Source organism: Onychostoma macrolepis, chromosome 20 (genome assembly GCF_012432095.1).
Source record: "Onychostoma macrolepis isolate SWU-2019 chromosome 20, ASM1243209v1, whole genome shotgun sequence".
NCBI lineage: Eukaryota > Metazoa > Chordata > Actinopteri > Cypriniformes > Cyprinidae > Onychostoma > Onychostoma macrolepis.
Window position 1 is genome coordinate 9,203,798 of NC_081174.1, and position 27,742 is coordinate 9,231,539.

Here is a 27,742-nt window from a genome sequence, read left to right on the forward strand (position 1 = left end):
TTTTGGCAAATGTGAGACGAGCCTTTGTGTTCTTTTTGGTCAGCAATGGCTTTTGCCTTGGAACTCTCCCATGGATGCTGTTTTTGCCCAGTCTCTTTCTTATTGTTGAATAATGAACACTGACCTTAATTGAGGCAAGTGAGGCCTGCAGTTCTTTAGATGTTGTTCTGGGTTCTTTCATGACCTCCTGGATGAGTCGTCATTGTGCTCTTGGAGTAATTGTGGATAATGGCTCTGACCGTGGTTCTCTGGAGTCCCAAAGCCTTAGAAATGGCTTTATAATATTTTATTTCTCATCTGTTCTTGAATGTCTTTAGATCGCCGCATGATGTGTTGCTCTTTAAGTTTGCGTCACTTTGTCAGACAGGTTCTATTTAAGTGATTTCTTGATTCAACAGGTCTGGCAGTAATCAGGCCTGGTTGTGGCTAGTGAAATTTAACTCAGCTTTCTAAAATAATGTGGTTAATCACAGTTCTTTCACGATTTAACAGGATGGGGCAATACATTTTTCACGTAGGGCCAGGTAGGTTTGGACAGCTTTTTTCCCTTAATAAATGAAATCATCATTTAAAAACTGTATTTTGTATTTACTTGCATCTTTGTGTAATATTAAAATTAGTTTGATGATCTGAATCTTTTAAGTGTGACAAATATGCAAAAAATAAACAGGAAGGGGGCAAAAACCTTTTCATGGCACTGTATACTGTTCTAAACTAGGCCTATTTAACCTTAAAGAAAGTTCATCCACCTGTATGCTCTCTGAGCGCAAAGGCATCTGTGTTGAAAGCATTCAATGTGTGTTTTTCTCCTGTGCAAATTAGCGGGACGCACAGACTTGTGTCAGACTCAGTGCAACAACCTCCCTCTCTTTCTCTTTCTCACACTCTCTCTCACTCACTCACTCACTCACAGCTGCAGAGAGAAGCAGCGCAACACACCAGAGTGGATCCGCCGTACAGCAGCAGCACACAGCGCGATGGTGCGCCTCAAGACCGCGTCGCGCAACTTAACTGCGTTTCAACACGCAATCAAACTTACGGACTTGTGAGGCAAATCAGTTCAATTGTTCAGACCTGAACTAAGCAAAATGGACAGCAAACTATTTCTAGGACCCTAAACCAACACCGCAGCGAATGAGCTCATGGTGATCTCCACAGAAGGGACCAAAGACGCGCCAAGCACGGTCACCTTCGCTGTTGAGGAGACTTGCGAGAAGATCCCAAGAGCAGCACTGACACGTCCCTGGCCAGCAGTAACGAGCGAACCGGATCCTGCAGATCAATGAAGAATGCGCGAGCGCACGCACAGTCGATGAAGCCGGCGGCTGGATCATGCGTGTTCTGCCCGAGCCGAGCGCGCAGTCACTGCGGCTGGTGTTTCTCTTCGTCTTCGTTATGGATGTAGCGCCGTCCCCGGCTCTGACCGCTGGCTGCCCTGACCGCTGCGTGTGCGACGACCAGCTGGTGGTCCAGTGCGCCGGGCAACAGTTAAGCGACTTCCCCGTGGACCTCCCGCTGGCCACCCGGCAGCTGATCATCTCCAATAACCGGATCGGCGACCTGCCGGCGCTGCAGCTCAACTACCTGTCGGACCTGGTGTACCTGGACTGCAGCAACAACTCGTTGACGGAGATCTCCGAATCTACTTTTGGCAACCTGCGCAAGCTCGCCTACCTGGATCTGTCTTTCAACAGCCTGACGCAGATCGAGGACCGGACGTTTGGCCCGCTGGCCAGCCTGGTGATGCTGAGGATGACGGATAACCCGGGGCTGTCGGAGATCCACGCGGACGCGTTCGCGGAGAACGCGGCGCTGCAGGTGCTGGACGTGAGCCGCAACAACCTGACGGTGCTCAACATCAGCTCTCTGATCGCGCTGCCGGCGCTGCGCTCGCTGGGGCTCAGCGGGAACCCCTGGAGGTGCGACTGCGACACGGAGGACCTGTGTCTCTGGATCCAGATAGAGGGCTTCAAGTTCCAAGGTGAGATGCGCTTCTTGTCTTTGACTGCGCTGAAAACTTTCCAAGTCCATTTTATGGCTTAAAAACCAGCAGCTGTGGTTCCAACAGGTTGGAACTGTTTTTGCCATTAAGTGATATAATGCTATAATATCAACCGATTTGCGCTATTAAAATGTGTTTGATAAATTGTACATCATCTGAAAGCGGAATACATAAGCTTTCCATTGATGTATGGTTTGTTAGGATATGACAATATTTGGCTGAGATATAACTATTCGAAAATCTGGAATCTGAGGGTGCCAAAAAAAAAAAAAAAAAAAAATTTAATATTGAGAAAATCGCCTTTAAAGTTGCCCAAATGAAGTCCTTAGCAATGCATATTACTAATCCAAAATTGAGTTTTGATATATTTTATGGTAGGAAATTTACAAAATATCTTCATGGAACATGATCTTTACTTAATATCCTAATGATTTTTGGCATAAAAGAAAAATCAATAATTTTGACCCATACAATGTATTTATTGTTGGCTGTTGCTACAAATATACCCGTGCTACTTATGACTGGTTTTGTGCTCCAGGGTCACCTATGGTTCTGGGAATTTACATACAAACTACAAGGTGATACCTATTTTACTTTCTTAAAAAAAAAACTGATTTCAATAAAAATGTTCCATAAAAATGCACAGGTTTGTAGGTTATGTAGTAATTGTTTTTACAATATTTCACAATACACTGACCTTGTGTTATCTTTTAAAATATAATATTTTCTGCTGTGTATGGTAGGTCAAATAAAGCCAATTAACTTTTTTTTTATAATAGTTTTTTTTTTTTCATTTCCTACATCTGTAAAGCAGTCTTCAACTATACTTTATAGTTCAAAGTGCTGAACAATCATGAAAAAATCAAAGGACAAACATAACACATCACATTAAAACACCACACAACAAATCAGCACCCCTAATTAAAAGCCAAAGTATGCAAATAGGTTTTTAGCCGAGCTTCAAAACTAACGGCAACTCCATAAACCATTCCATAATCTAGGCCCAACAACAAAACTATGAACATAGTTTTTACAGTGTATCATATCATTGTAACAAAATTGCCACTAAGTAATTTTTTGTTTAATAATTAAGTGAATTATAATTTGAAGATACTTAGAGCACATTTTACAGAAAAGCACACTAGAGACAGTTATGATCATATCTTTAACCGCTGCTGCATTAACAAATGTTATTGCCTTTCCTCCAGGCATCATAATTGAGCATAATGGAAGTGCTAATTGTTAATTAGTCATTAAGCTGATGATTTTATACAAAGTGTCCTCGTACACATATTATACAGTCTCCCAGGGGCAATTTGGAGTTATGTTTCACGATCAAGGGCACTGTGTGTCACCACTAACAAGCGATGAAGTAACCACATTTTCCAGGTTGGATAATATAAATGTAATAATTTAAGATTCAACCATTTCAAATTAGTTGAGCACTGAAGTCTGACCAACAACCAGCCTAAATTAACCACTGTAATACATTACCATTGCTTTTTCTTTTTCCTTCGAGCCGCACTGCTGAATATAAAAGCTCACTGTTAAATAGTTGCCAGTGAAATATCATTATTTAAAAAAATACAATATGTAGTTTTATGGTGATTTCAATTCATTTCAGTGTTGGTGCCCAACAAATGACCTTAGAGTGAAGGAGAGAGAGGAAGGGAATGAAAGGCCAGCTAATTATCTCCACCATTAGACCTCAAGAGTGAGAAGGTCTTTATCAGTCTTATCACCCCAGTTTGCGTTATCGGGTTATTCAGGCTGTTAATTTGATCTGAAGACTGCGTCTCGGTGGAACAGAGGGCAGGGCACAGGCAGACCCTGTGAACACTGCGGCTTTAGAGGGCAATTGAAAGATGTAAACTAGAACAATAATGTTTGGTGAGAAAAACAAGATGTCAGTGTCTTACTGTATGTCTTAGCTGGTCGTTTGCTCATTTTAGACAGGTTTTGGGTAATTTCATTTGTTTAGGCTACACCAGCTGAACACCAGCTCGGCCAGGCTTAGAGGCCAGCTAGACTAAATTAAACCAGTTAAAGCCAGTTTAGTCTTAGGGCAAATGTACTTAAATGTTAATCTCTGCACAAATGTGACATTTTGAGCTGAATGCTCATCGTTATTTTTAGTCGAGCAGCTGTAATTGAACTTCAGATGTGTGTGCTTCACATGATCCATGTCACTGTATATGAATCATGCATGCTCCAAAATGCATTAGGGCAGATTAGCGTTTACACTACAAATAGGTTATGGATTGCCTCTCAATGTGGTTTGAGTTATTTGATCTCAAAACTTTTTAGGATCTTTAGTCTACACTGGCATTTTGAAAGTGACAAATAGGGTTCCTAGAACTATTGGCGGAAGTACCCGCTTTTTTTCTTCTACATCTTTTACATCTTCTACATCTTTCATATGTGGAGGTGCTCTAGTACCACGGTGAATCCTGGAGCGATGTAAGGAAACCCGCAAAATATCGGAGAACAAAAATAACAAAGCAGTCCTCAGATGCCGTGTTTGTTTTTTACAGCAATAATCTTACATTAATTTGATCTCAAACTGAATAGCAGAAGTTATGCTCCACCACCACCTGCTTGACATCATTATAATGTTTTAAACAACAAAGTTGAAACCATGGATGTGTGATTTCCAAATAAATCTGATTTAATAACAACCCTCAACCCTTTTGACTCCAAAAGACAATATTCGAAGGCCCTCACATTTGATATGTACTGCTGATAAAGGTTTTTTTTGTCTTTACACATACATATGTATATATTTACATAAATGTAAATAAATGGAAGCTTGCTGAGGCCCCCTAGTGGGTCCCGGCCCCCTTTTTGAGAACCTTTAGGTTAAAATCACATAGATTTGTAAACATTGGATCTTCTGTGTGTTTTTGCTACTCAGACCTGAATGGACAGATTTTGTAGGCTGTCTGAACACAGACTTCCTTTTCTTTTACTTTTTTTTTTTTTTTTTTTTGCAGAACAATTTTGTTCTTGGTGCTTTATCAGCTGTTACACCATAATGAAGCTGTTAAAGATAGAACATAGAAAGTATAGAAAGAATAACAATGCTCACAATCTGTCCAATCCATCTTTCCAGAAATAAGTCAATGTAGTCTGAGAACTTAATAGAGAAAACGGAGCTTTTCCAGGCGTTGAGATTGAACATAAGCTCTGGCCTCTCCGTTATCGGGGAGCAAAACCCCAAGAATGCAAAAACCTCATTTCTCTCGGTCTATTCAAAGACACGCTGTCTGTCTGCTCATTGTCTCTCTCTTGATTAGACTCTCTGACGTTTTGGTGTTGCTGCGTCCACTGAGAGCAGATGGCTAATTATGTCTTTTTTTTTTAAAGTGGATATGAGAATTCTTGTCCCATTATATAATCCTGTCCAAGCACTCTGGCTGCACCAGCTTACAAGAGCACTGGTGCGTCTCTGTTAATCACCAAATATCACCAGCTTCAGACAAGAATACTTGTGCGTGAGCGTATTAAAGTGATAGTTCACTAAAAAATGAAAATACTGTCATCATTTACTCACCCTCATGTTGCTGCAAACCTGTGTGACACGAACAGAGAAATTCTGAAGGATGAGAATATGAGCTTTCAAGCTTTAATCAGATGCAAGATCACCATAAAAGTGATTAATATGACTTGTGCGCTATATTTCAAGTCTTCTAAAGTTATTCATCTCGACTTGAGAGAAGTGATGTCTCTTTCTTTTGAGTCAGATCTTTACAGTGAATCAGACTGTTCAGCTCACTCAGTGATCAGGTCACAGCAGGTTCAGGAATAAAAAAATTGTCAGTGTAAATCCCAAAAATGCATACATTTGATCTATATATTTTTTTTTTTTACAAAAGTCCTGGTGCTGTCAAAAGTCAGTTAGATTGTGCTAAATGACACATTTTGCATCATCCAATGGACATTTGCAGGTAACATGGGCTACCGACAATATACTACCGACAATACAAAGCTGGTTGAAAATTGATAAACTTATTCTATTTTTATTATATTATTATGATGAAAGCTCCAGTCCACATTCATTGTAGTTTTTTTACAACAACATAAAGGTAAGTAGTCGTTCCAAACCTGTATGATTTTCTTTATTCTGTGGAAAACAAATGGAGGAATTCTGAAGGGCAATGCACAGTTTTCATTTATAGTGAGCTACTCTTTTAATGCACTCTCCTCTGTCTACTTGTAACTAAAAATGTAGAAAGAAACACTATGTAATAATACTCTTTTGTGTGTGTGTGTGTGTGTGTGTGTGTTGGTGTGTATAGAGTCTATTAAGTGTGTGTTTGGTGCAGATTGAGTGACCACTCTGTGTGATTCACACCACTTTAGCATCTGTGAGTCATTTCGCGTTTTCTGCCTCCCTCTTTCTCTCTTTCACCCTGAAATATTCGCATACAGGCCTTCAAAATGCATCTATTTAAATCAATGTATTAGTCCAGTGCAGTATGCTAATTACAATTCTCAGTGCAGGGTTCCATAAGAAGAGAAAGGGCCGAAACCAATGTTGTAGAATTGACGTCAGCCTGAGCTATAAATGTAGGATGAAATCCTGATCCGTCACCATCCTGCTTCAGCTTTGGGTATTATTGATCTTCAAAGATCTCTCCTGCAGTTCGTATGCACTGAGAGACGTTTACGTGAAGTAAAGCAGTTTCGTTGGTTTCACAAAGCATCACTCTTGGCTTATGCTGTCTTAACAACCCCTTGAAATGACTTTAGCAATGTAAATGAATTAATTTCTTTCCTGTGTTGACGTATTTACTGTTGAAACAAGAGGACATATTGAACGGCTTGTCCTTATTATTAAACAGCGAGTAGCTTTTAGTGTACATCACAGCATAGTAAAACTATGATTTGCTACTTGCTAGTTGGTGGTGGTTTGTAATGGGTTGGTATTTGGTTAGTTACCACAACCCAGTCAGCCACTATAACTACATCCTCTGGAGCCAAAAAGTATAATTCTCTATTAAATGTCAATCAAAACTAGGCTGATTAAATGAAAAATAAGCAAGGAACATATATAATGCTATTTTATTATAGTAGTGATTTTGTTCTTGTGGACTCGTCTGCTTCTTTTCATGTCACTATGGAAACCCATTTCCTGCTCTGAGTGAAAAGAATAAAAAGGTCTTTGCAACTTTATATCTCACAATGGGAGTTTCATTTTGCACAGTTGACTTTATTGCAGTTGCAACTTTGTTTCTTGTAATTTGCAACTTTTTATATGTCAATGTGACTTTTTCTCTCAGTGCCACAATGTCAATGTGCAACTTTGTTTCTGATAACTGACTTTATAACTCACAACTTTATCAGACTTTATTTTGTGTAATTGTGATTTTGTCTTACAACTGCAATTTACAACTTTGTTCCTCAAAATTGTGACTTAATATCTTGCCATGTAATTTCATGTCTTATGATTGCAGCTGTATATCTCACAATTGACTTTATATCTTGCATTTGCATTATCTTTGTTTCTTGTCATTTTAAAGACTTTTTCTATCAATTTTGACTCTTTATCAGTGTCACATCATGTCTCGCAATTGCAACTGTTTCTGATAATTGACTTTATAACTCACAATTGACCGTTTGCAAAGACTCAGCCACCCTTAAGGCTGATTTATACTTCTGCGTCGAACCTACGCCATAGCTACGCCGTATCCTGGCGTGCACCTCTCCAAAAATGTCACAGCGTGTCAATTCTACGCAGACTGCAAGCGCTGTGATTGGTCTGCTAGTACCCCTTCCTCCGTATGTATTTGAGTTTTGTCTGTTTTTTTTTTTTCCACTTAAATATATTTTATTGTTACACCTTCCTATTTAAAATAAAACAAAGCAATGATAATGTCTTATCATTTATTATACAACATAGCATTATACATCACTTAGTTGCCCGTGACAAACAATGTTGTTCTGCCATGGTACAAGTCCTTGTGGAGATTGAAAGAATGCCATATTTTCCTGTTCCATTATTGTCAAATTTTTTGTAGTTTTAAATAAACTATCTTTCTTTAATATTTATTTGCCGCTGTCTCGGCTGATGCTTCTCTGATAAGCTGCTTCTTCTTCGGCTTTTCTTCTTCGGCAACATGCCCGTGGACACTGAAGACTAGTGGTTACATGTGTAATTGCATGTCGACGCAGACAACGGCGCAGAAAAGCGACGCATAGCCTACGGCGTAGGTACGACGCAGAAGTATAAAGCTGCCTTTAGTTACTGTTGCTATCAAACAATGCCACTCTCACAGTACAAATCATGTTCTCACGTTTCTTTAGAAAAATACATCGCAGAGCAAAGAGGGAACTGACAACGTGCCGCCAGACAAGACAGAGCACGTTATTCAGCTATGAAACAAGGTCTCGGGACTCTCAGCTTTTAAATTTTGTCATTTTTAAAGAAATTTAAACAATAAATACAGCTTTATGGATCTTTAATGTGTCGTGACAGATTGCTGTAGCACCTCAGTTCAAGCAGCACACGTGAACCGATCGTCGCATGAAATAAACATGAATAAACATCAGAACCTATTTTATTTCAACAGCGGAACACACCATTTTTCAAGTTTTATGTCCACCAAACTCTGATTTGTGGTTAAAGCTAGAAGAGATACAGCTGCAGCTACTGGGCATGTACACATCAATATAGCGTAATTTTTGTCATACTGTACAACATTAATTACTGCTTTTGCATTATTGTTTAGGGTTGGGGTAGGTGTAGACGTTAATAAAACACAATCTAATCCACATTTTTCTGAACGCGGAAGTCTCGCCCAACTGGAATGGTGCTTTACATTTCCAGTCTCTGGTGTTTCACATTTACATGTTTTCCAAGCCGATAATATAACGTGAAACCTATGAAAATTGTTTAAAAAAGCACATGGCGATGCAAGGTTAGCTGCATTGAAAACAGATGAGCACACATGTATGTACATATACAGCTCCCGATCGGGGCGAAGTTCACTGGATTTTGTCCACAGAATGATAAGAGCATACGTTTTAACATATCATTTTATTATTTAACACTCAGTATTTTAATTTAACGACATGACAGATTTTCTGGTAGCAAAACAAGGACTTTAAAGGAATTCCTTAGCTTATTGCCGTTACTGTGGCATGCAACAGCACAGCTTAACCCGGCGCACATTTTTATATTTAGTTGTATTGAAAAAGTTTCAATTCAGTCGATTTTTACCCCGTTTTATCATGGATTTCTATGGAGACAGGTGTTGTGGCGAATTCTGAACTGCCGGATTATTATGCCCCTAGTATTGGTAGGTTTATGGTTAGGTGTGGGGGAGGGGGAGGGGTTAGGATTAGGCAATCAGGTAGTGATTTCAATGAGGGGGGTAATGATTTGTCAGGGAGTCAAAAATGGGCACAGCATCGGCCGTAGCTGTAGGAAAAGATGGCGGATAGCAACGATTGCACAAAATATCCACATTCTGATTGGGCAGATCGCCTGTCAATCAAGCTCCCTGCGAATGGTCAATTGCATCTTTATTTTGCATAATTGTGATTTTATATGTTATATCTGTTATGTACAACTTTGTTTCTCAAAATCGTAACTTTAAATCTCACATTGTAATTTTGTATCTCACAATTGCAGCTTTATATCTCACAGTTGATCTTTTAACTGCAACTCTATTTCTTGAAATTTATGACTTTTGTAGTAATTGTGATTTTTTTTTTAGCATAACTGTACTAATCTGGGTTTGATTTATATCTCCCAATATGATTTTTTATATTTTACAATGTCACCTTATTTTCAGTGCGACTTTTTATGTGTCTCGATGTGACTTTATAAATCTTGCAATTCCTAACTGTCACATAGCTACCAATTGCAAAAAAATTGTTCCTGATAATTGATAACTCTTATATAACTGTTAGTTGTGACTTTATTTTGCCTACATGTGATATAAATGTTTTATATCTTACAACTGCGATTTACAACATTGTTTTTCAAAATTGTGACTGTCTCGCTGCTCTCACAATGTGATTTCATATCTCACAACCGGAGCTTTATATCTCATAATTGTCTTTATATCTATCTATTGCAACTTTGTTTCTGATAAAACTTTATTTTAAGGACCAGTTCTCACTATTAACTAGTTGCTTATTAGCATGCGTATTACTGTCATATTGGCTGTTTATTATTATAAAGCACATATTAATGTCTTATTCTACATGACCGTATTTTAGATCCCTTAATCCAACCCCATACCTAAATATAACAACTACCTTACTAATTATTAATAAGCAGCAAATTAGAAGTTTATTAAGGCAAAAGTCATAGTTACTAGTTAACAGTGAGTAACAGTTTCTGATAATTGACTTCATAACTTTTAGGTGCAACTTTATTTTGCATAATTGCGACTTTATATCTTATAACTGCGATTTTACAAACTCAGTTTCTCAAAATTGTGACTTTAAACTGTCCCAATTACCATTTAAATTTTTTCGTATGAGGTGGAAGAGGGCCTCCGTATATTTCGGTGCAGGATAGCTGCTGACTCCCCGGTGAAGAGTTTGGGACTGTGTGGGACATAATTTTTCTAGGTCTATAAAGTCTGCAAATTCCATCTGGGCTTGGTCATTTCATTTTTTCTAGCGCAACAACAAACACAGGCCAATAGCAGCTCTGTTATGATGTTTTATGTTTTCTGGCTTGATTACTTCATTTTGTGTTTGTGTGTGTGTGTGTGTTCTCATATCTGTTTTCCCTATTTGTCCTGGGCCTCGGAGAGCCACGCGTTTCATTAACTCACACATTGAAGACTTCCTCCTTTGGGAATAGCTCTGCTCCAGTTGTTTAGTGTGTGTTTGTGTGAAATGTGTTTCAATGAGGTGTCTTGTGCTGAGAAACTAAGTTTCACCAACTTGATGAGTTCAAATGAAGTTTTACTTCAAATAAACACAGGCTTCGTAACACAGGCATTCACTTATAGTTGAAAAGTTACATGCTGCTCTCTGCAGCCGTGTTTTTGTTCTGTAACATGCTGAAGTGTTGACACATGGATATGGGTGTTTGCATGATCAGATGTGAGAGGTAATTTTGAGTCCTCTGGCATAGTAAATGCAGCGTATGGGAGTGTGGGTGTTGCATACTGAGTGGATGCAGAGGCATGCGGCGACGCCAGATGCTTCTGCTAATAGGGTCTGATTTAAAGGCGAGCCTGGGGCTCACGGTAAGTTCGCTAAGTGCCGCCTCATTCTGTGGGCACTAAGAGCATGAAAAATGAATGCGACAATCGTGCGTAGCACATTTAGAGACACCAGTTACTCTATCGAATATGTGACAAATACAGTTTACAAATTCAGCATATAAAATAGCAACTAAATGTCAGTGAATGTATATCAGTATCAGTTTGTTTTTATTTTATTTAGGGGTTTCACTGGAATGGAGAGTGATCAGGTGAAGATATACTAAAATGCAGCATGCAGCTGCTATATGGGGCATCAACAAGTCAAGGGCATTAAAAAGTCAAAAGATTTTGAAATAATTAAGAATTTTAATTGTATTTGAAAGAATTATCTTGTATTCATCAAGGCTGCATTTATTTGCAGTAAAATAGTAATATTGTGAAATATTATTACAACTCTTTTCTATTTAAATATATGTTAAAATGTAATTTATTTCTGTGAGGCCAAAACTAAATTTTTAGCATCATTACACAAAAAAACATTTAATATTATTATCAATGTTGAACTGCTTAGTATTTTTGAGGAAACTGTGATACACTTTTTTTTTATAAACAAAATAATACTTTTAGGCACGCATTCTACTGATCAAATATGACAGTAAAGACTTATAATGTTACAAATTATTTCTGTTTCAAATGAATGTTGATCTTCTGAACTGTCTATTCATTAAAGAAACTTAAATATTTCAGATTTTTTTTTAAACATTGCTATATTAAGAATCATTATTAATAATTGAGCACCATAATTGAGCAGAAAATCAGCAAGTTAGCATGAATTCTGAAGGATCATCTCACACTTAAGACTGGAGTAATGATGCAGAAAATTTAGCTTTGCATCACATTTAAAAAATATATATATATTTTTATAATATTATATTTTCACAATATTACTCTTTTTACTGTGCTTTTGATCAAATAAATGAAGCCTGAATGATAGTGTTTATGAACTGAATGAATTACTGTATGTGACCTGAAATACAGTATTTCATGACAAAATGCAGTTTCTTTAATGTATTTTGTGCAGAAAGAAAAAAGGCAGATGCATTTTGTCAACACAAATGTAAAGTCAGCACTTAATTTAGTGCACAGAATTAAAAAAAAAAAAAAAAAGCATTCACTATAGTTCCTTCTAATTTGTGCACATAATGAATTCACATTTCATCTAATGAAAAACACTTTTTGGGAACAAAATGCACCCAGCAGGTCACAGTGGCTCCTTGACATATGTATTGCATCAACCCTTTATTAAGAGGAATTTAACACTCGACAGATGGAGAGTAACACCCTCAGATGGCACTTAAACAGACTGCTTATATTCAATTCGTGGCCGAAACGATCCAAGATCTGACTGATGTCACAGTCCCAAATTGATTGGCTGGCTTTTGAGGAAACAAAGTCATGTTTATCAAGTCCAAGGCTGCTTTAAATTTGTTGAATTTTCCCCTTGAGTTTACAAGAAAAAAAAAGAAAGAAAAAAAAAGAATATTTTAGCTGTTTTTGTCCATGCAGTGAAAGACAAAGTGCTTCTACCTACATTTTTGCAAAACTACAAAAATGTATTTATATGTACGTCACTGCACTTTCCACCTGAAATGAAAACTAGTGGCATGTAAAACACTAAAAACTTTTTTCCCCTTTTCACACAAATTATGACTACAGTGGCAGATTGTTCATGAATAAAGACTTATTTTACTGCATTTCCTTGCACAATACTATGTTATGACCTTTTACCACAGTTTATGATTTGTAAACTAATTCTTTTTGACATTTGCATCACATAATTAGCTCCATATGTATGGCTTTTCTTTCGTAGTAAACTTGCTCGGTCGCACACCTGGTACAGCATTGCACTTGCGATGCATAGCGTTTGAGTACGAGTCCCGTGAAACACGAGTCACAATAAAAGAGCTTGAAGACTTGTAGTAGCTAAAATATTTGGTTATATGGTTGCTTCAGGAAATGTGTTTTTATCTCACATTTGCTTTTGTTAACACTATCAGTTAGGTTTAGGATTGGGTTTAGAGTAGGCGACACGTTATTTTCAAATGCAATAGAGCATTAAATATTTTATGTCACTTAATGGACATTTAATTTCTGGACTGCCGCAATAGGTTCAATAAACAATGTGATAAAAAAATTCTAGATTCAAGTTCATCTGTTTGGGATAAAACCGAATGCGCTTTTAGAAAATTGTCGTAAATTGTGTATAAAGCAAGGTAATATCATGTCACCTCAGGCATGTTTTTTGCAATGAGCACTTTATATAGGCACTCTCGCACTGGAAGAAATTTTTCATAGTTCCTAGAACTATTCCCAGACGTTCCTGTTTTTTTGCGAGGAACTAGGAACGTATTTAGTTCTAGGAACTCTGTTTGGGGAGGATCTAAATTAGCTCCTACTTCAGATTAGGGTTTAAAACAGTACTACCAGGAACTACCAGTGACGTACGTGTACGCTGATTGGCCAGACGCATACGAAACACTTTTTTTTCATTTAGATGGAATGGAATATATAGGTTGTACTGCATGTTAGCTTTGCTTATTGCGCCCAAGAGCATAACTTATTTAGGCCCATATGTCTTAATAACAAGAAACTATGCTTCTAACCACAGGTCAAGGGCTGTAGTTCCAGCCACGTAAGTTTGCGACGCTGATTGCGAATGTTCGTTTGAACTATGGTTTTAGGAAACACAGAATCGTTGAAGGATGTTGGTAACGACAGAACTTGTGACCATAGTTGGCTAGCGATGCTTTTGGGAAACGCACCCCAGAATGTCTCTTCTTGGCTAAGTGGGAGAATCGTGGCTAGAATAAGCTGCAATGTGGAACAGACTTTATGCTGACAGTTAAAAGTGTGGCTGCACAGGACTACTGACAACCACACAATCAAAACGCTAATCATCCCATGGACACTCATTGTGAATCACATTTTTGTAATTTTGCTGTGTATTCACATTTGCGTGCCCTTATTTTTTGACTGTTGAATTGTGGCAGCTCACTGTATACCTCTCACTGCTTCAGTCTATTAGGAGCAGAACTTATAACCCAGGGTCTCATCAGGATATGAACTGCTGGCTCATCATCTACTGTACCACATAATAAACCAGTCCAGGTGATTTGATTGTGTATAATTGTGATGTAGTGTGTCAGAATGCAAGACGGTGATATTTCTCAGCGGCTCTATTGTTTCTGGATGAGCTGCTGGAGAGGTGATGGGTCTCCTCATTGTCAGCACTTTCACAGTGTTGACTAACAGAGCAAGAGAGAGAGAGAGAGGACCATCTGACAGAACAGCGTTCTTCCTGATTGACACTCACCCAGAGAACTTTATTTCAATCTGACATCTTTCAAATCACCTAATCTCTGAGACATATTAGCTCTGGTCCAAACTCTAGTGAGCTGCCTACCTACGCACCATGTTAGACTTGGAATAGATGGAAAGACTGTTCCAAACAGAAGGCGGTAAAACTATGCTTGCTTATAAACTACCTTGTTTTGTCCAAATTCCAAGGCAGCACCACATGTATACTTCATGGGTAAGGCAGTCCACTAGGGGGCGCTTTTACAAGAATGCTTTTGGCAATAGTAGATGTGATTCACAGTATTAGCAGAAATAATGTTAGGAAGGCATAAAGGATGCCATTTTAAAGAAGTATTTACACACAATTTGAAACATTAAAACTTAGCTGTTTGTTGCTCTAAATATTTAATAAAAGTATCATTTTGTTTTAGTCGTACTTCGTATTGGTTCATTTATTGTTTGGTTTGATAATTTTCACAATTTTTTGTTGAGTATATACAAAGGTTTGGGTCTGTATGATTTAAGTCTCTCAAACTTACCAAGGCTGCATTTATTTGAACAAAAATATAGTAATATTCTAAAATATTATTATAATTTAAAATACGGTTTCCTGTTTGGGTACATTTTATAATCATTTTAATATGCTGATTTGGTGATCAAAAAACATCTAGTTATTATCAGCGTTAATTTTTTTTTTTTCCTCAATTATTTGATGAACAGAAAGTTCAAAAGAAGAACATTTATTTGATTACTAGACATTTCTTTGTAATTAATATAATTTTTTTTACTGTCAATTTTGATCAATTTAATCCATCCTTGCTGAATAAAAGTATTAATTTCTTTTTAAAATCTTAAACGTAGTATATCTGGTGGAACTAGACTTGCTTTTGGGCACTTCTTGCACAAAATGAACTTGAAATGTCCCAAAACGTGAATTTACCGGCGAGTGAATCACAAGATTTGATGACTGATTGTCTGAAAAGAAAGTGAACTGAAGAACACTGTTTAATAACAACATAAAATATACACAAAACATGCTTGTAATTGTATTACTGTAGTATTTTGTCAGATACTGTGTTGTGTAATAATGCCATTGTATTCTGAACTGCAGCAGATCTGTATTATACTAATCTCATAACTGTTATGCATTACACTGCACATCAATTGACTCAGAAGGAAAATAGATTAGTCTCGTGACCTCCATCCATACTGGGAAAGTGACTGAATGCCCTCAACCTCACGTGTCCACTGATATCTGAAGTATATGTGTGTACGGTTGTGTACGTGTGAGGTTTTTGAGGGGGCCGATCTGGAGAGAGTATTAGATTCATATCTTCAGCAGTGAGAGCGATGCCTTCCAGCAAGTGCTGTTTGAAGGGAAAGAGAGCGGCAGTTTATGTCACGGAATGCTTGTGTTGTTGTCTGCAGTACGGTATTGCTTTCGCTTCGTCCCAATCCCTTGATTTTTGCCCTGTTGTTCGCTCCGTCTCGCCCTGATGAAGTGCACTGGTTGGCTGAAGGGTCTCTGGCCCGGCCAGGCTCATAGGCACGGAGCCAAAGAAGTGGGCGGGCTCAGGATGAGAGTTAAATATTCATGAAGAACGGGATCAAAGCACAAGGAGAAAAAAACGAGGGAATAGAGAGAAAAGCAGATAAGAAAACAGATATGCAGAATTGGAACGTTACGGATTTAATGGCTTTTACAAAGCTTAGATGTCAAACAGATGTTTGCAGATACCTTCTGTCATTTCCTCGGCTAGTCAATGGTGTTTTGACGAATGATAGCAAAAATCGATTTTTAGTTGTTTTGGACACATGGGAATTTGTAGGCACAGTAGGGTTTGATTTCGATTCAGTGAGTCAAGATCAGATTCCACAAGATTCTTGATGCATTTCAATGTTTCAGTGCTGTTATCGACTCATTGTCATGATGCAGGTGTGTTTTTTTTTAGACGTGACGCAGTGTGTTTGGTAATGACCTCAGGCAGAATACACCATGCTAGCTCATACTCCGCAGACTCAGAGGAAGGTCACTGGACAGACGCCGAATGCAATCTACCTCAGCTGATGTCTTTGGTGGGAACGGATATTATACATGTTCTCAAGGGCGTTTATTTAGTAGTACCTGTAGTTGACATTCAGGAGAGATTTATGCCACGGATATAGTGCACTCTGAATTCTACTTACCAAATTGTAATGTCATTTTACTCAAATAATAAAGCAAAAGTACCATGGCATAAACATCTGATTCAGTTTGCTTGTGCTGTTATCATTGGTTATCAGTCTTATATTGCAATTTACAATGTATTTTTTTTACTCTATAGCAACAGTTCTTACTGATATTTGGTACTTGGCAAGTGTTCATTTTGCATCCTGTGTATATAAAACACAGTATTATGGAATTGCGATTTTATATGTGAATTTATAAGCGTGACTACATCACTTATGACTTTATTTCTTGTAATTTCGTCTGCTTTTCTCATAACTAGGACTTTATGACTCATAATTTTTCTCTTTATTCCTCATTATTGTAAATCAGATTTTATACAAAACAGATCAAAATGAATTGTTTTTAAATGAAATTAATATTTTAATTCAGCAAGGATGCATTAAAGTGATCAAAGGTGACAGTAAAGGTATTCATAATGTTTCAAAAGATTTCTATTTAATAAATGCTGTTCTATTGTACTTTAAATTCATCAAAGAATCCTGAAAAAAAAGTATAATTTTTTTCCATAAAGATTTAGTGCAATGTTTTTCTATATCGTTATTCCTTCAGTGCAACACAGCATTATATTCCAGTGAAATATTTTCACTTTTTGTGCAATGTTTTTATATTCTCATTCCTAATAGTTTTATTCAGAGCCAGAAGTCTACCTCATATTAGTGAAATAATCATTTTGACAAGATGTGATTATATATATATATATATATATATATATATATATATATATATATATATACAAGCAACTCCTTCTATTTTGTCTTTTGTCTTAGCTTAAATATTTTAATTGTACATGACTTTGTATCATGCATATTTCTTTTTTTCTTTTTTTCTATTATGTACCATGCACCTTATGCAGAAGCTCTGCAATTTCGTTGTATCTTGTGTACAATGACAATAAAGAAATTCTATTCTATTCTATTCTATTCTAAATTCATCAAAGAATCCTGAAAAAAAAAATATATATCATGTTTTCCATAAAATATGAAGCAGCACTGGTAATAAAATGTATCATATTATAATTCTTAGGATTCTTTGGTAAATAAAAAGCTAAAAAGAACAGTGTTTATTAAAAATATAAATTTTGTGTTACAATATACACTACTATTCAAAACTTTGGGGTCAGTAAATTTCTTTCATTCTTTCTTCTTCTTTTTTAAAGAAATTAATACTTTATTCAGCAAGGATGTGTTAAATGGATAAAAGGTGATCAAAAGTGAATCAAAGAAAAAAGTATCACAGATTCCAAAAAATATTAAGCAGCACAACAGTTTCAAAACTGATAATAAATCAGTATATGCAGATTTGATTTCTGAAGGATCATGTGACACTGAAGACAGGAGTAATGATGCTGAAAATTCAGCTTTACCATCACAGGAATAAAACTTCATTTTAATACATATTCAAATAAGAAAACATTTAATGAATTGTAATAGTATTTTACAGTATTACTGTTGTACTGTATTTTTGGTGAATGTGAGAAAAGATAACAAACGGTAAAAATAAATCTTACTAACCTCTACAGTGTTTGAATGTATCTCACAAAGTGACTGTGTATCTCGTAATTGTTACTTTGTTTCATGTCATTTTAATTTATATCTTGCGGTATGACTTTATTCCTTACTGTAAAGTTTTCTTGTTACTCCAGTGTGCTTCTATACAAGACTACACCGCTCAGTACAAAATCAGAGCTCAGTACATATGTACACATTCACACTGTACTACTAGACTTTCTAAAAACACACGTTATAAAGCGCTGCTGCCTGAGCTAATTCCTGCACGCTTATCAGAAAGTCCATCCTCATTGAGATTCAGAATGAGAGTGGGAAAATGTCTCCCACCTCCCAGCACTTCATCCTCTTAAAGATTAACATATGCAATTACATAATTAGTGGGCTTTAAAAATAGCAGGCCGCTCTTCTGAATGCATTTGAACTCATCCATGTTAGATTAATACATGCACTATTGCTGGAGAACTTCACTCGGCATGTTTAGAAAATGCTGCCATTTAGGGATCATAAATGGGAAATTGGTCATATTAGGTTAATGTGTGTAATTTTCTTGTTTTCTTCTATTAAATTTGAATGTAGAGCATCATATAGTTACTATTTAGTTTTAATATATTAGCTTTTTAATAGTTTATTTTATTTTTAAAGGTCTTCTAAAAACATGAAAAGAACTTTAGGTGAATGGTTTCAAAAAAGTGCATGTGCTCATGACATTTCATCAGTATATTGTTATGAAAGAGATAAACTCAAGGTAATAAAGTATTCGAGCACAGTTCATGAGCCACAAACAGGTGCATGTGAGTGCAGTACTGTCAAGTGTTATTATATCTCTCTGTGCCATGAAGTGTTTGGCAGGAAAGGACCCAGTGGACAGACATCTGATATTTGACAGCCATAAGGTTTTTTTTTTTTTTTTTTTGAAGAGATGAGCACATGTTGTGTGTTGGATACTGGTGGCGACCATACTGGTGTCCCTACCAGGCTTTTTAACTAGAAAGACTGTGCTTGTGCATTTTTATTTTCCCCCCCGGTGAACAACATTCAAAAAACCAACAACAAAACCAGACTGGAGCTAGCACAGAAATTCATTCAGGTCTAAGCTGAACTGCACTGGTAATTGGTGGGCAGGCCATTCTCAGGAAAAGCTGTGGATTTTCTCGGTGCAAGGATTTAGTCATGAAAGCCACGGAAGCACCGAGATATTCATGAATCATGTTTTGGATGATGTCATTTTTCCTGAAGCACATTTTAATAAGCATTGAACTGTGTGTGTTTTTCAGTCTCTCTGAGATCTCGGAGGAACATCCCTGTTAGAAAATGCAGTAGTGTAGAGCAGCATATACTGTATCTGAATACACTGCTTCTGATTCATCCACCAATATTTATTTTCCAATCTATTAATCTGTTACAAAACTAAAAACCAATAAACATTCATAAAAAAATAAATTAAAAAAAACACCTTAAAAATGCAGTTTATACACACAATGACTTGATACACCTCTTCTATGATTAGCATTTTTATTTGTCTTTATCAAATAAATATTGTAATATAATATAATATCATAATGTTGAAAATTTTTTTTAAAGAATTAAATTCTTAAAAAGGTAATTTGGCATGATCATTTTTTAAATATAAATCAAATCTACACAACCTACTTCACACACTGTAAAACCCGATAAGTTAAGAATACTCAAAACATTTGAGTAAACAAACTACATTTTTTTTTTAAGTTAATAGAGCTTAAAATTTTTATGACAAGTGGGGCGGGGCTGAGAGCCATGGGAGCCAATCCAAGCCTCACTTCCATGATCCCACCCCACTCATCACAATGATAATTATATACAACTTGCTTCCATAAACAGCACATTCATTCAGATCTGTATAGTTAAGGGCTAGTTTGCAACAGCACGCTAATGTAGTTATCTAAAAGACTCACGACACACTTGCATGTAAATAGTCAAACAACATGCAGTATATATAGTCTTTAAGTTTTGCTATCCATCCTCAACCTAACCACAGGCTCTAAACCAACATAACAGAAACCTATGTAAATCTTAACACAACATTTAAGTACTAACTTGTGTCTCTCTATGTTAATCTTGTGCAAAAACACATAAAATAACACTTAATTTCTGCATTTATTTTCCTTGTTGTCTGATGCAAAGCATGCTGGGAACTAGAAAACGCAATCATTTTAAGTTCACCTTACCACAACATTTTGAGTTTACAGAGCTTATTTCAATTAAGTCTAATGAACTTTCACTATTATTTGAGTAAAATTAACTCATTTAATTCCATTCATTTCACTGTTCGGTTTTACAGTGCAGCTTAATAATATCTAAAAAGGTTTTGTCTGCCAAACCAAAGTCAAGTGGAACAAAAGGAAATGACATCATCGAGATGACCCCTCTATTATTATTATAATTAATGATAATAATAATAATAATAATCTACAAATACATTTCTAAAAATAATTGGACCTTTCTTTGATACAGCAAGTTTAGATCAGGTTTTAAAATGTGGTGCAAACCCACTAGTTGAATTATATTTCTGAATTAATTATGTTTATAAATGATAAAATACATTTTATGATTAAACCATATACACTTGCGTCTATGCAAAGGTGTAAGGAAAATCTTACTACTTTTTTATACCATATGACGTTTTAGAATCATTAATGTGAAACAGTTTCTCCATGTATAGAAAAAGCACATTTCTAATAATAGATTTTTTTTTTAAATATAATAGATTTTTAAAGGATTTTGCTTCTTATGTAATTTGTAATTAAGTGACAAAATAGCATCGCCTGTCCTCATCCTGAAACTAATTGGACACTTAACTAACACTCCCTGAACCTTTTTCCAAATCATTAGCTGTTTTCCAGTTTCTTTCAGACTGCAATCAGCAAATGCAGCTTAACTGAGACTGAAAAAAACCTGCATGCATTCTGTGCCCATCTCTGCCTTTACAAAGCTCTGCGTCAATATTGTGGCGGCTGAAGCAAGACTAACGGAAAGCCGCAGGGTGTTCTTTAATTGATTGTGACGGGACAGTCTCTACACTGCACACTCAGCGCTATCGACACTAACCTTGAGCAAAAGTGTCACTGAAAACACGACAGTTAACTGAATAATTCACAACAATTAACACCACTGTGGCACATCAGTTATTGCTGAATAGAGAAATGTTTGGTTTGGTCTTTAAAGGCATAGTTCACCCAAAAATAACTTCTTTCGTCTTCCACAGAGAACAGAAAGTCATACAGGTTTGGGATGAGATGACAGTGAGTAAATGATGACAGATTTTTTAAAATCATTTTTAGATGAACGATCCCTTTAAGTGAACTTGTCATTTGTCGATTGTACGATAAGACAAATGAGAGACCTTTCCAAGTTTTATTGTTTAAGTCCCCTGATGAAAAGTTGAAAAACACTGATGAAATGAACTTGACTCATCAGTTCTCTGTCAGAACAGATGGTTATTGATATCATTTCTCTCTGTCTGGTAGTCACCTGCTGTTCATATGTCTCCGAAATGAAATAATCACGCAGTCTCTTTTAAGACCTGCCGCCTGCGCCTTTCCAAAACTTTATGTCCGATAACAATGAAAAAAAATTTAATAAAAAACATCACGGCTCCAGAGACCTGAAATAATTAGTCTTTGAAAGAACTACTGATGATAAAACAAGACATGATAACAGCAGCGTTTGTCTGACACACTTAATCAGGCTTTTGCAAATGGCAGCAGATGTTCCATTATATATCTTCTATCATAGTAGCAGGTGTTTGTGTATAATAAAAATAATGAAAATAATGATAAGATGAAAGCTTCCTGTAGACAGCATGCCATCTGTGGACCGTTTCCTGTAAGGAGTTGACAGATACAGCAGATCTTGCTCTGATACAGTGTGTGTGTGTGTGTGTGTGTGTGTGTGAAGGTATGTGACAGCTTTGACTGGAACATTAGCATCACTACATCCTTCTGCTACTAATAATGAAGTACTAATGGTCTAATTAGGCTGAGGGTACGCTTTTTGGCCGTACCAATTAACAGTTCCAGCACCCTGAGGATACATTTTTTTTTGTATGCGTGCATGTTTTAAAAAATTAGATAGTACTATATTTATTCAGATGCTACCGACCCAGTTAGTGAAGTAAAAAGTTAAGTTAAAGGGTACTTTAAATCAAACTAAGCTGGTTAGCTGGTCTTAGATGGTTTAAGCTGAAAGTATAGCTGGTTTTAGCTGGACTCCCAGCCTGGGGTGCGTTTCCCAAAAACAACTATGGTCGCAAGTTTCGTCGTTACCAATAGAGTTCAATGGAACTAACGACCATAGTTAGCCAACGATGCTTTTGGGAAACGCACTCCTGAACAGCAAAAGAAGTGGTCAAAACCCCTCTAAAACCAGCCTGCAAATCTGCTATGACCAGGCTGGACGACCAGCTAAAACCAGCCAACCATCTTAGGCTGGTTTTAGTTGGGGTTTTCTTTAGCAGGGAAGTGGGAACTATGTAGCTTTTAGTTCATGTCTGTTTCATCTATATGGTCTTTACAGAGCTTTAAAGGGGCATAGTGATGGAAAAAATGGGACAGGAGGAAAAATTCTAAATGATTTTGCTTTCTCCTGAAAAAAAAGTTTTCCCAAACTTTGCATTTACTCACAAAAGTTGTCATTCCCGCAAGAAACTTTGCTTTCATTCGCAATAGTTTGTTTCCCTGAACCTTGCATTTGCTCACAAGTCTTGTGTTCCCACCAAGAAACTTTTGCATTTGCTTGCAAAAGTTTTGCATCCCTCCGAGAAACTTTTGTGTTTTGCATTTGCATTCCCCCGGAAAACTTTTTAATTATTTGCAAAAGGTTTACATTACCCCAAGCGTAGGGTTGGGGTACTTGGACTTGGACTTATTTATACTGCAATTATAAATGAACTCAGATGCACTTGATGGACTTATACTTGAACTTGACACGTCCTGTAACATAAAAAAATGAATAAATAAGTAACAACATAAAATTAAGATTAGACATTAATAAACTCAGTTGGTTAATGACTTGGACTCGGACCCAACAGTTTTGGGTTCCTCTAAGAAATTTTCTGCTTGCTCACAAAAGTTTTTCATTCCTTCAAAAAATGCGTTTACCCAGGAATCTTTCCTGAAAGGTTTTGCAAGCAAATGCAAAAATTCTTGGGGGAATGGAAAACTTTTGTGAGAGAACACACAGACAATTAATTATAATTTTTTCCTCCCATCTCATATCTTCTTCCATCACCATGTCCCATAAGGCACTCTGTGGGTCATCAATGTGACAAAACAGACAAAAAAAAATATTGATGGCTCATCTTGCACTTTATATTTTGTCCAGTCAAATGCTCTTTTTCTTTGTCCCTTGTTGCAAATACCACAAAAAAATCGATTTAGCAATAACAAGTAAATCACGTTCGGCAGCTTTGATGTAAGCTAAAAGCTATTCTCTATTTGAAAAAAGGAACTTGTCCTTCACTGATTTCAGTAGGTGAATAGAAAATAAAGGAAAGAAAAGTAATTAAAGGTGAATTGTCTAATTTCTGTCAAGCATCACTAAACAGATCTAAATAGCAATGAGACTAAATAGAGACAAAGCAATAAAGAAAAAAACAAAACAAAGATTCTCAAAATGTATTTTAGGTTTATAAAAGTTGATGTGCTAACTTTAAATTTTAATGAATATGTCAGACTGGTCAGAAATAATGACATTATTTATGACATGCTGTTGATATTTTTTGTGACCTTTTTGTGGAAAGAAACTCAAAATATTATGATTAATAACTTAAAAGTTTAATTAGTTATGAAAAAGAAAATCTTGAGCATCAGAAAGCTATGTTTGAGCCTGTGTGTTCATTTGAATATGCAGCTATATGAAGACAGGCAGTCCCATCACAAGATGTTCACACTCCAATTTGCAGCTCTATTTACCCTAGCTGTGCCCAGGTCATTTGAAGGAGGCATATCTGACAGGGCTGTCCCCCGTGGCATTGCCGGGAGTGACCCCTTTCTGAGACCATAATTACTACAGCTGACTGAAGCTGTATGAGTAGGCAGGATGTCACTCTCTGTTCAGATTTAACTGGCTGCTATTAGACCCATGCAGGGTGTTCCACTAAAATAGTTCCCCCTGTGCCCGGGTTTCACACAGGCTCTTACTCAGTAGAGCCAGCACATTTTGCTACCCTGTTCATTTTTGCTCCAAGAACCTGGCGGGACGTTAAAGAACAGGCTTCTAGGTTAACCCTGCTTGCTGCTGATGCTCCTTGTTCATGTTTGATCATCTTTAAAACGCCCTTATATAGAGTGGAACGCAGCATAAACTCTGAAGGACTGTGGCCCTCCAGGAAATGAGTTTGACACCCCTGTTTTAATATATTATTTATAATTATTAAAATGCATTAATATTTTTCCTTAAGTAAAGCAGTGTTAAATATAGTTTTTGCTGTGGTCTTATCATTGGTTTCAAGGATAATTAAATTTCACTTCTTAATTGGTTCCCAAGTTCTAATGTTGGCGTATATACACAAATTTGATTTAACTATAATAATGTAAATATATTATTACAAGTTAAAAGAAACTTTTAACTGCTTATATATATATATATATATATGAAGTTTATTTGCAAAAACAGATAACATAAAATTTTCAAAAATCATGTTTTTTATGTTATGATGTTTTTATTGTGTTTTATTGTGTTAGTTAGCTGTATTTTATAGTTATTTTTGAACCTAATCAAAATAACCCAACTGCAGTTGGATTGAGATTAATTGGAATGCCCAATGAAAAAACATGATTCTTGAAAATTGTTAAAAGTGGAGTTTTTGCAAATGAACTCTTCACACACACACACACACACACACACATATATATATATATATATATATATATATATATATATGGGCAAAAGTATTGGGAAAAGGGACTTTAATGACAATGCATTCTAAATACAATTATATATACAGTGGTGGCCAAAATGATTAGAACACTAGTATTTTCTACCTTCAAAGCTACCTGAAAAACTATGCGCAAGTGCACCTAGGACAAGAGCTGCTTTAAACGCAAAGGATGCTCACACCAAATGTTGATTTAATTTAGTTAATAGAAGTTAATTGATAAAGTTTGGAAATGTAAATTAATATTTCCTACTGACACGCTACAGCAAAAGATAGAAAGATCTGACTTAAAACCATTTTTTAGCTGGTGAAAATACTTGTGTTCTAATCATTTTGGTCACCACTGTATATATTGTCTGTATGTGTGTTACATAGTCTCTATTTTACACACATAGTGAATAATGTCCCATCAAAAACAGCAAGAAAAATTGCTGTACCTCTGGGGTGAGGGGAAATGGTGACTTGTGTAATTTGACGGCGGGCACAGTGAGATTATCTCTGTAATGACACGTTCTGAGCAATCTAATGAGCAATCGCCCTCTTTCAGCATGTGTGTGTCACAGATGATGACGCAAGAGACCGTGGTTTGAACTAATATGCCCTCAAGAAAAGAAGGATGGATGGAGAAAGGGAAAAAGAAGGAGAAAGAGAGGCTAATCATAGAGGGAGGAGGACAGATTACACATAAATGATAGAGTTATGGTTATGGGACTTTAGATAATGAGAGCGAGTGATGTGTCCTCACACACAGAAACCCCTCTGGTCTGGGATGTAATGTAAGGTCATACATTGGGCAAGGCTTTGAGAAACGAGTGTGTGTGTGTGTGTATGTGAAAGAAACATTTGAGGGCGTCGTGGTCCGTTCAGTGTCACATTATGTTTGCATCTTGCAAATGCTTTCTGTGTTAATCTCTGATCCATGCAGAGCTTCAATGACAACACTAAGAAACACATTCATTTCTGTCACCACAGTGCTTCCTGTCAGACCAAACCATATCAGCCTTAGTGCATGTGCCTAAAACACAGCCAAATATAGCTCGTGTGTGTACGCTCATGCAATCTAATGTCCTGTCAGTATGAACTCAAATAGTTTTACGAATACTTAAATTGACGCATGGATGTGCGTGACAGAGCAGAGATTTACAAGCTCCTCATTCAGCCATGTGCTTATAGGAAGACAGTTATGTTATAGAGCTAATTGGAAAATGTTATTGCCATTTATAATGTGCTGCCAAATATATCTCAGATTTGTGGTCTAAAGGAATGTTCTGGGTTCAATTACCATATAAAACAATATATAAAAAAGTATTATTGTCATTAATAGCAACAACAGCAATAATATGCAATTAATTGCACTGTAAAAAAATTATTGTAATTTTAACTGTAAAATTTTGTAAAAACGCTATGGAGAAAATGTTTTAATAGGTTAACAGTAAGTTCCCGTACTATATACAGGGAAAAACTGTAAAAGATCTAACCAGACATTTCATGTAATTTTACAGTAAAATGCTGTTAATTGTACAGTTTTTAGAAGTAAAAAATAACAAATAAATGTATGATTTACAGTCAAAAACTGATATTCCCAGAATTCCCTGCATGACACTCCACATTTGAAAGTATTTTGTTTAAATAATCATGTTTTTTAAATAGTTTTTGTTATCAGTTATGTACATTTGGGCTTTATGTTACATCTTCTGTTGTTTAATGAAAGTTTATTGCATTATTTAAGTATCATGTGTGTTACTATGATGGTGTTTTGTGTTTGCATGAATGACTCTGTGTACCTTCTATATTTTAGTATATACTTCTGCTTGTGGTGAAGCTACTTGTGATGAGCTTTGATTCTTCATGTGGCTTTCTCTTTTACCACCTGCATTATTATGGTGGTTGTCAGTATGTTAAAGGTACAAAACAGATTTTAATTGCAGTGTGTGTTGTTGAATTTACTGGTTTAAATTCAAATTTTCTTGTGTGTAAATGACAGTTTTATACTGTAAAATTTACAGTTTTTGGCCGAAAATGTGTTTACAGTTTTTCTGTATTTTTTTACAAAATTATTCTGGCAACCACAGCTACCAAAATTATTTTGTAAAAACTACAGAATTTTTTTTACAGCGTGTGCTTTAAATTGATAAAAAGTAAAAGTAAAGATTTTATAATGGGAGAATTTTATTTTATTTTTTAAATAAATGCTGTTCTTTTAAATTTTCTATACTAATATGTGTATATATATATATATATATATATAAATAAATATTAAGCAGCACAAGCTGATAATAATAAATATTTCTTGAGCACCAAATGAGCATATTAATTATAATTATGTAACAGTGTCATGTGACACTGAAGCCTGGAGTAATGATGCTGAATATTCAGCAGTGCATTATAGGAATTAATTACATTTTAAAATATATTAAAATAATAAACAGGTATTTTAAATGGTTATAATATTTCGCTATATTACAGTTTTTATTGTATTTTGATCAAATAAATTAAGCCTTGGTGAGTATGAGACTTCTTTCACAAATATTAAAAAGTCTTAAGGCCCGTTCACAACAA

General features: G+C 36.1%; 1 protein-coding gene across 1 annotated transcript in view; it reads left to right on the top strand.

Annotated features, from left to right (window-relative positions):
* The first annotated feature begins 848 nt into the window (after positions 1 to 848).
* Positions 849 to 27,742, top strand: part of LOC131527711 (leucine-rich repeat-containing protein 52-like) — a 34,732-nt gene continuing 7,838 nt past the window's right edge. Inside the window, exon 1 of the mRNA XM_058756973.1 lies at positions 849 to 1,981. Coding sequence (XP_058612956.1) covers positions 1,333 to 1,981 — 649 coding nt within the window. The 5' untranslated portion in view covers positions 849 to 1,332. The remainder of the gene's footprint in view (positions 1,982 to 27,742) is intronic.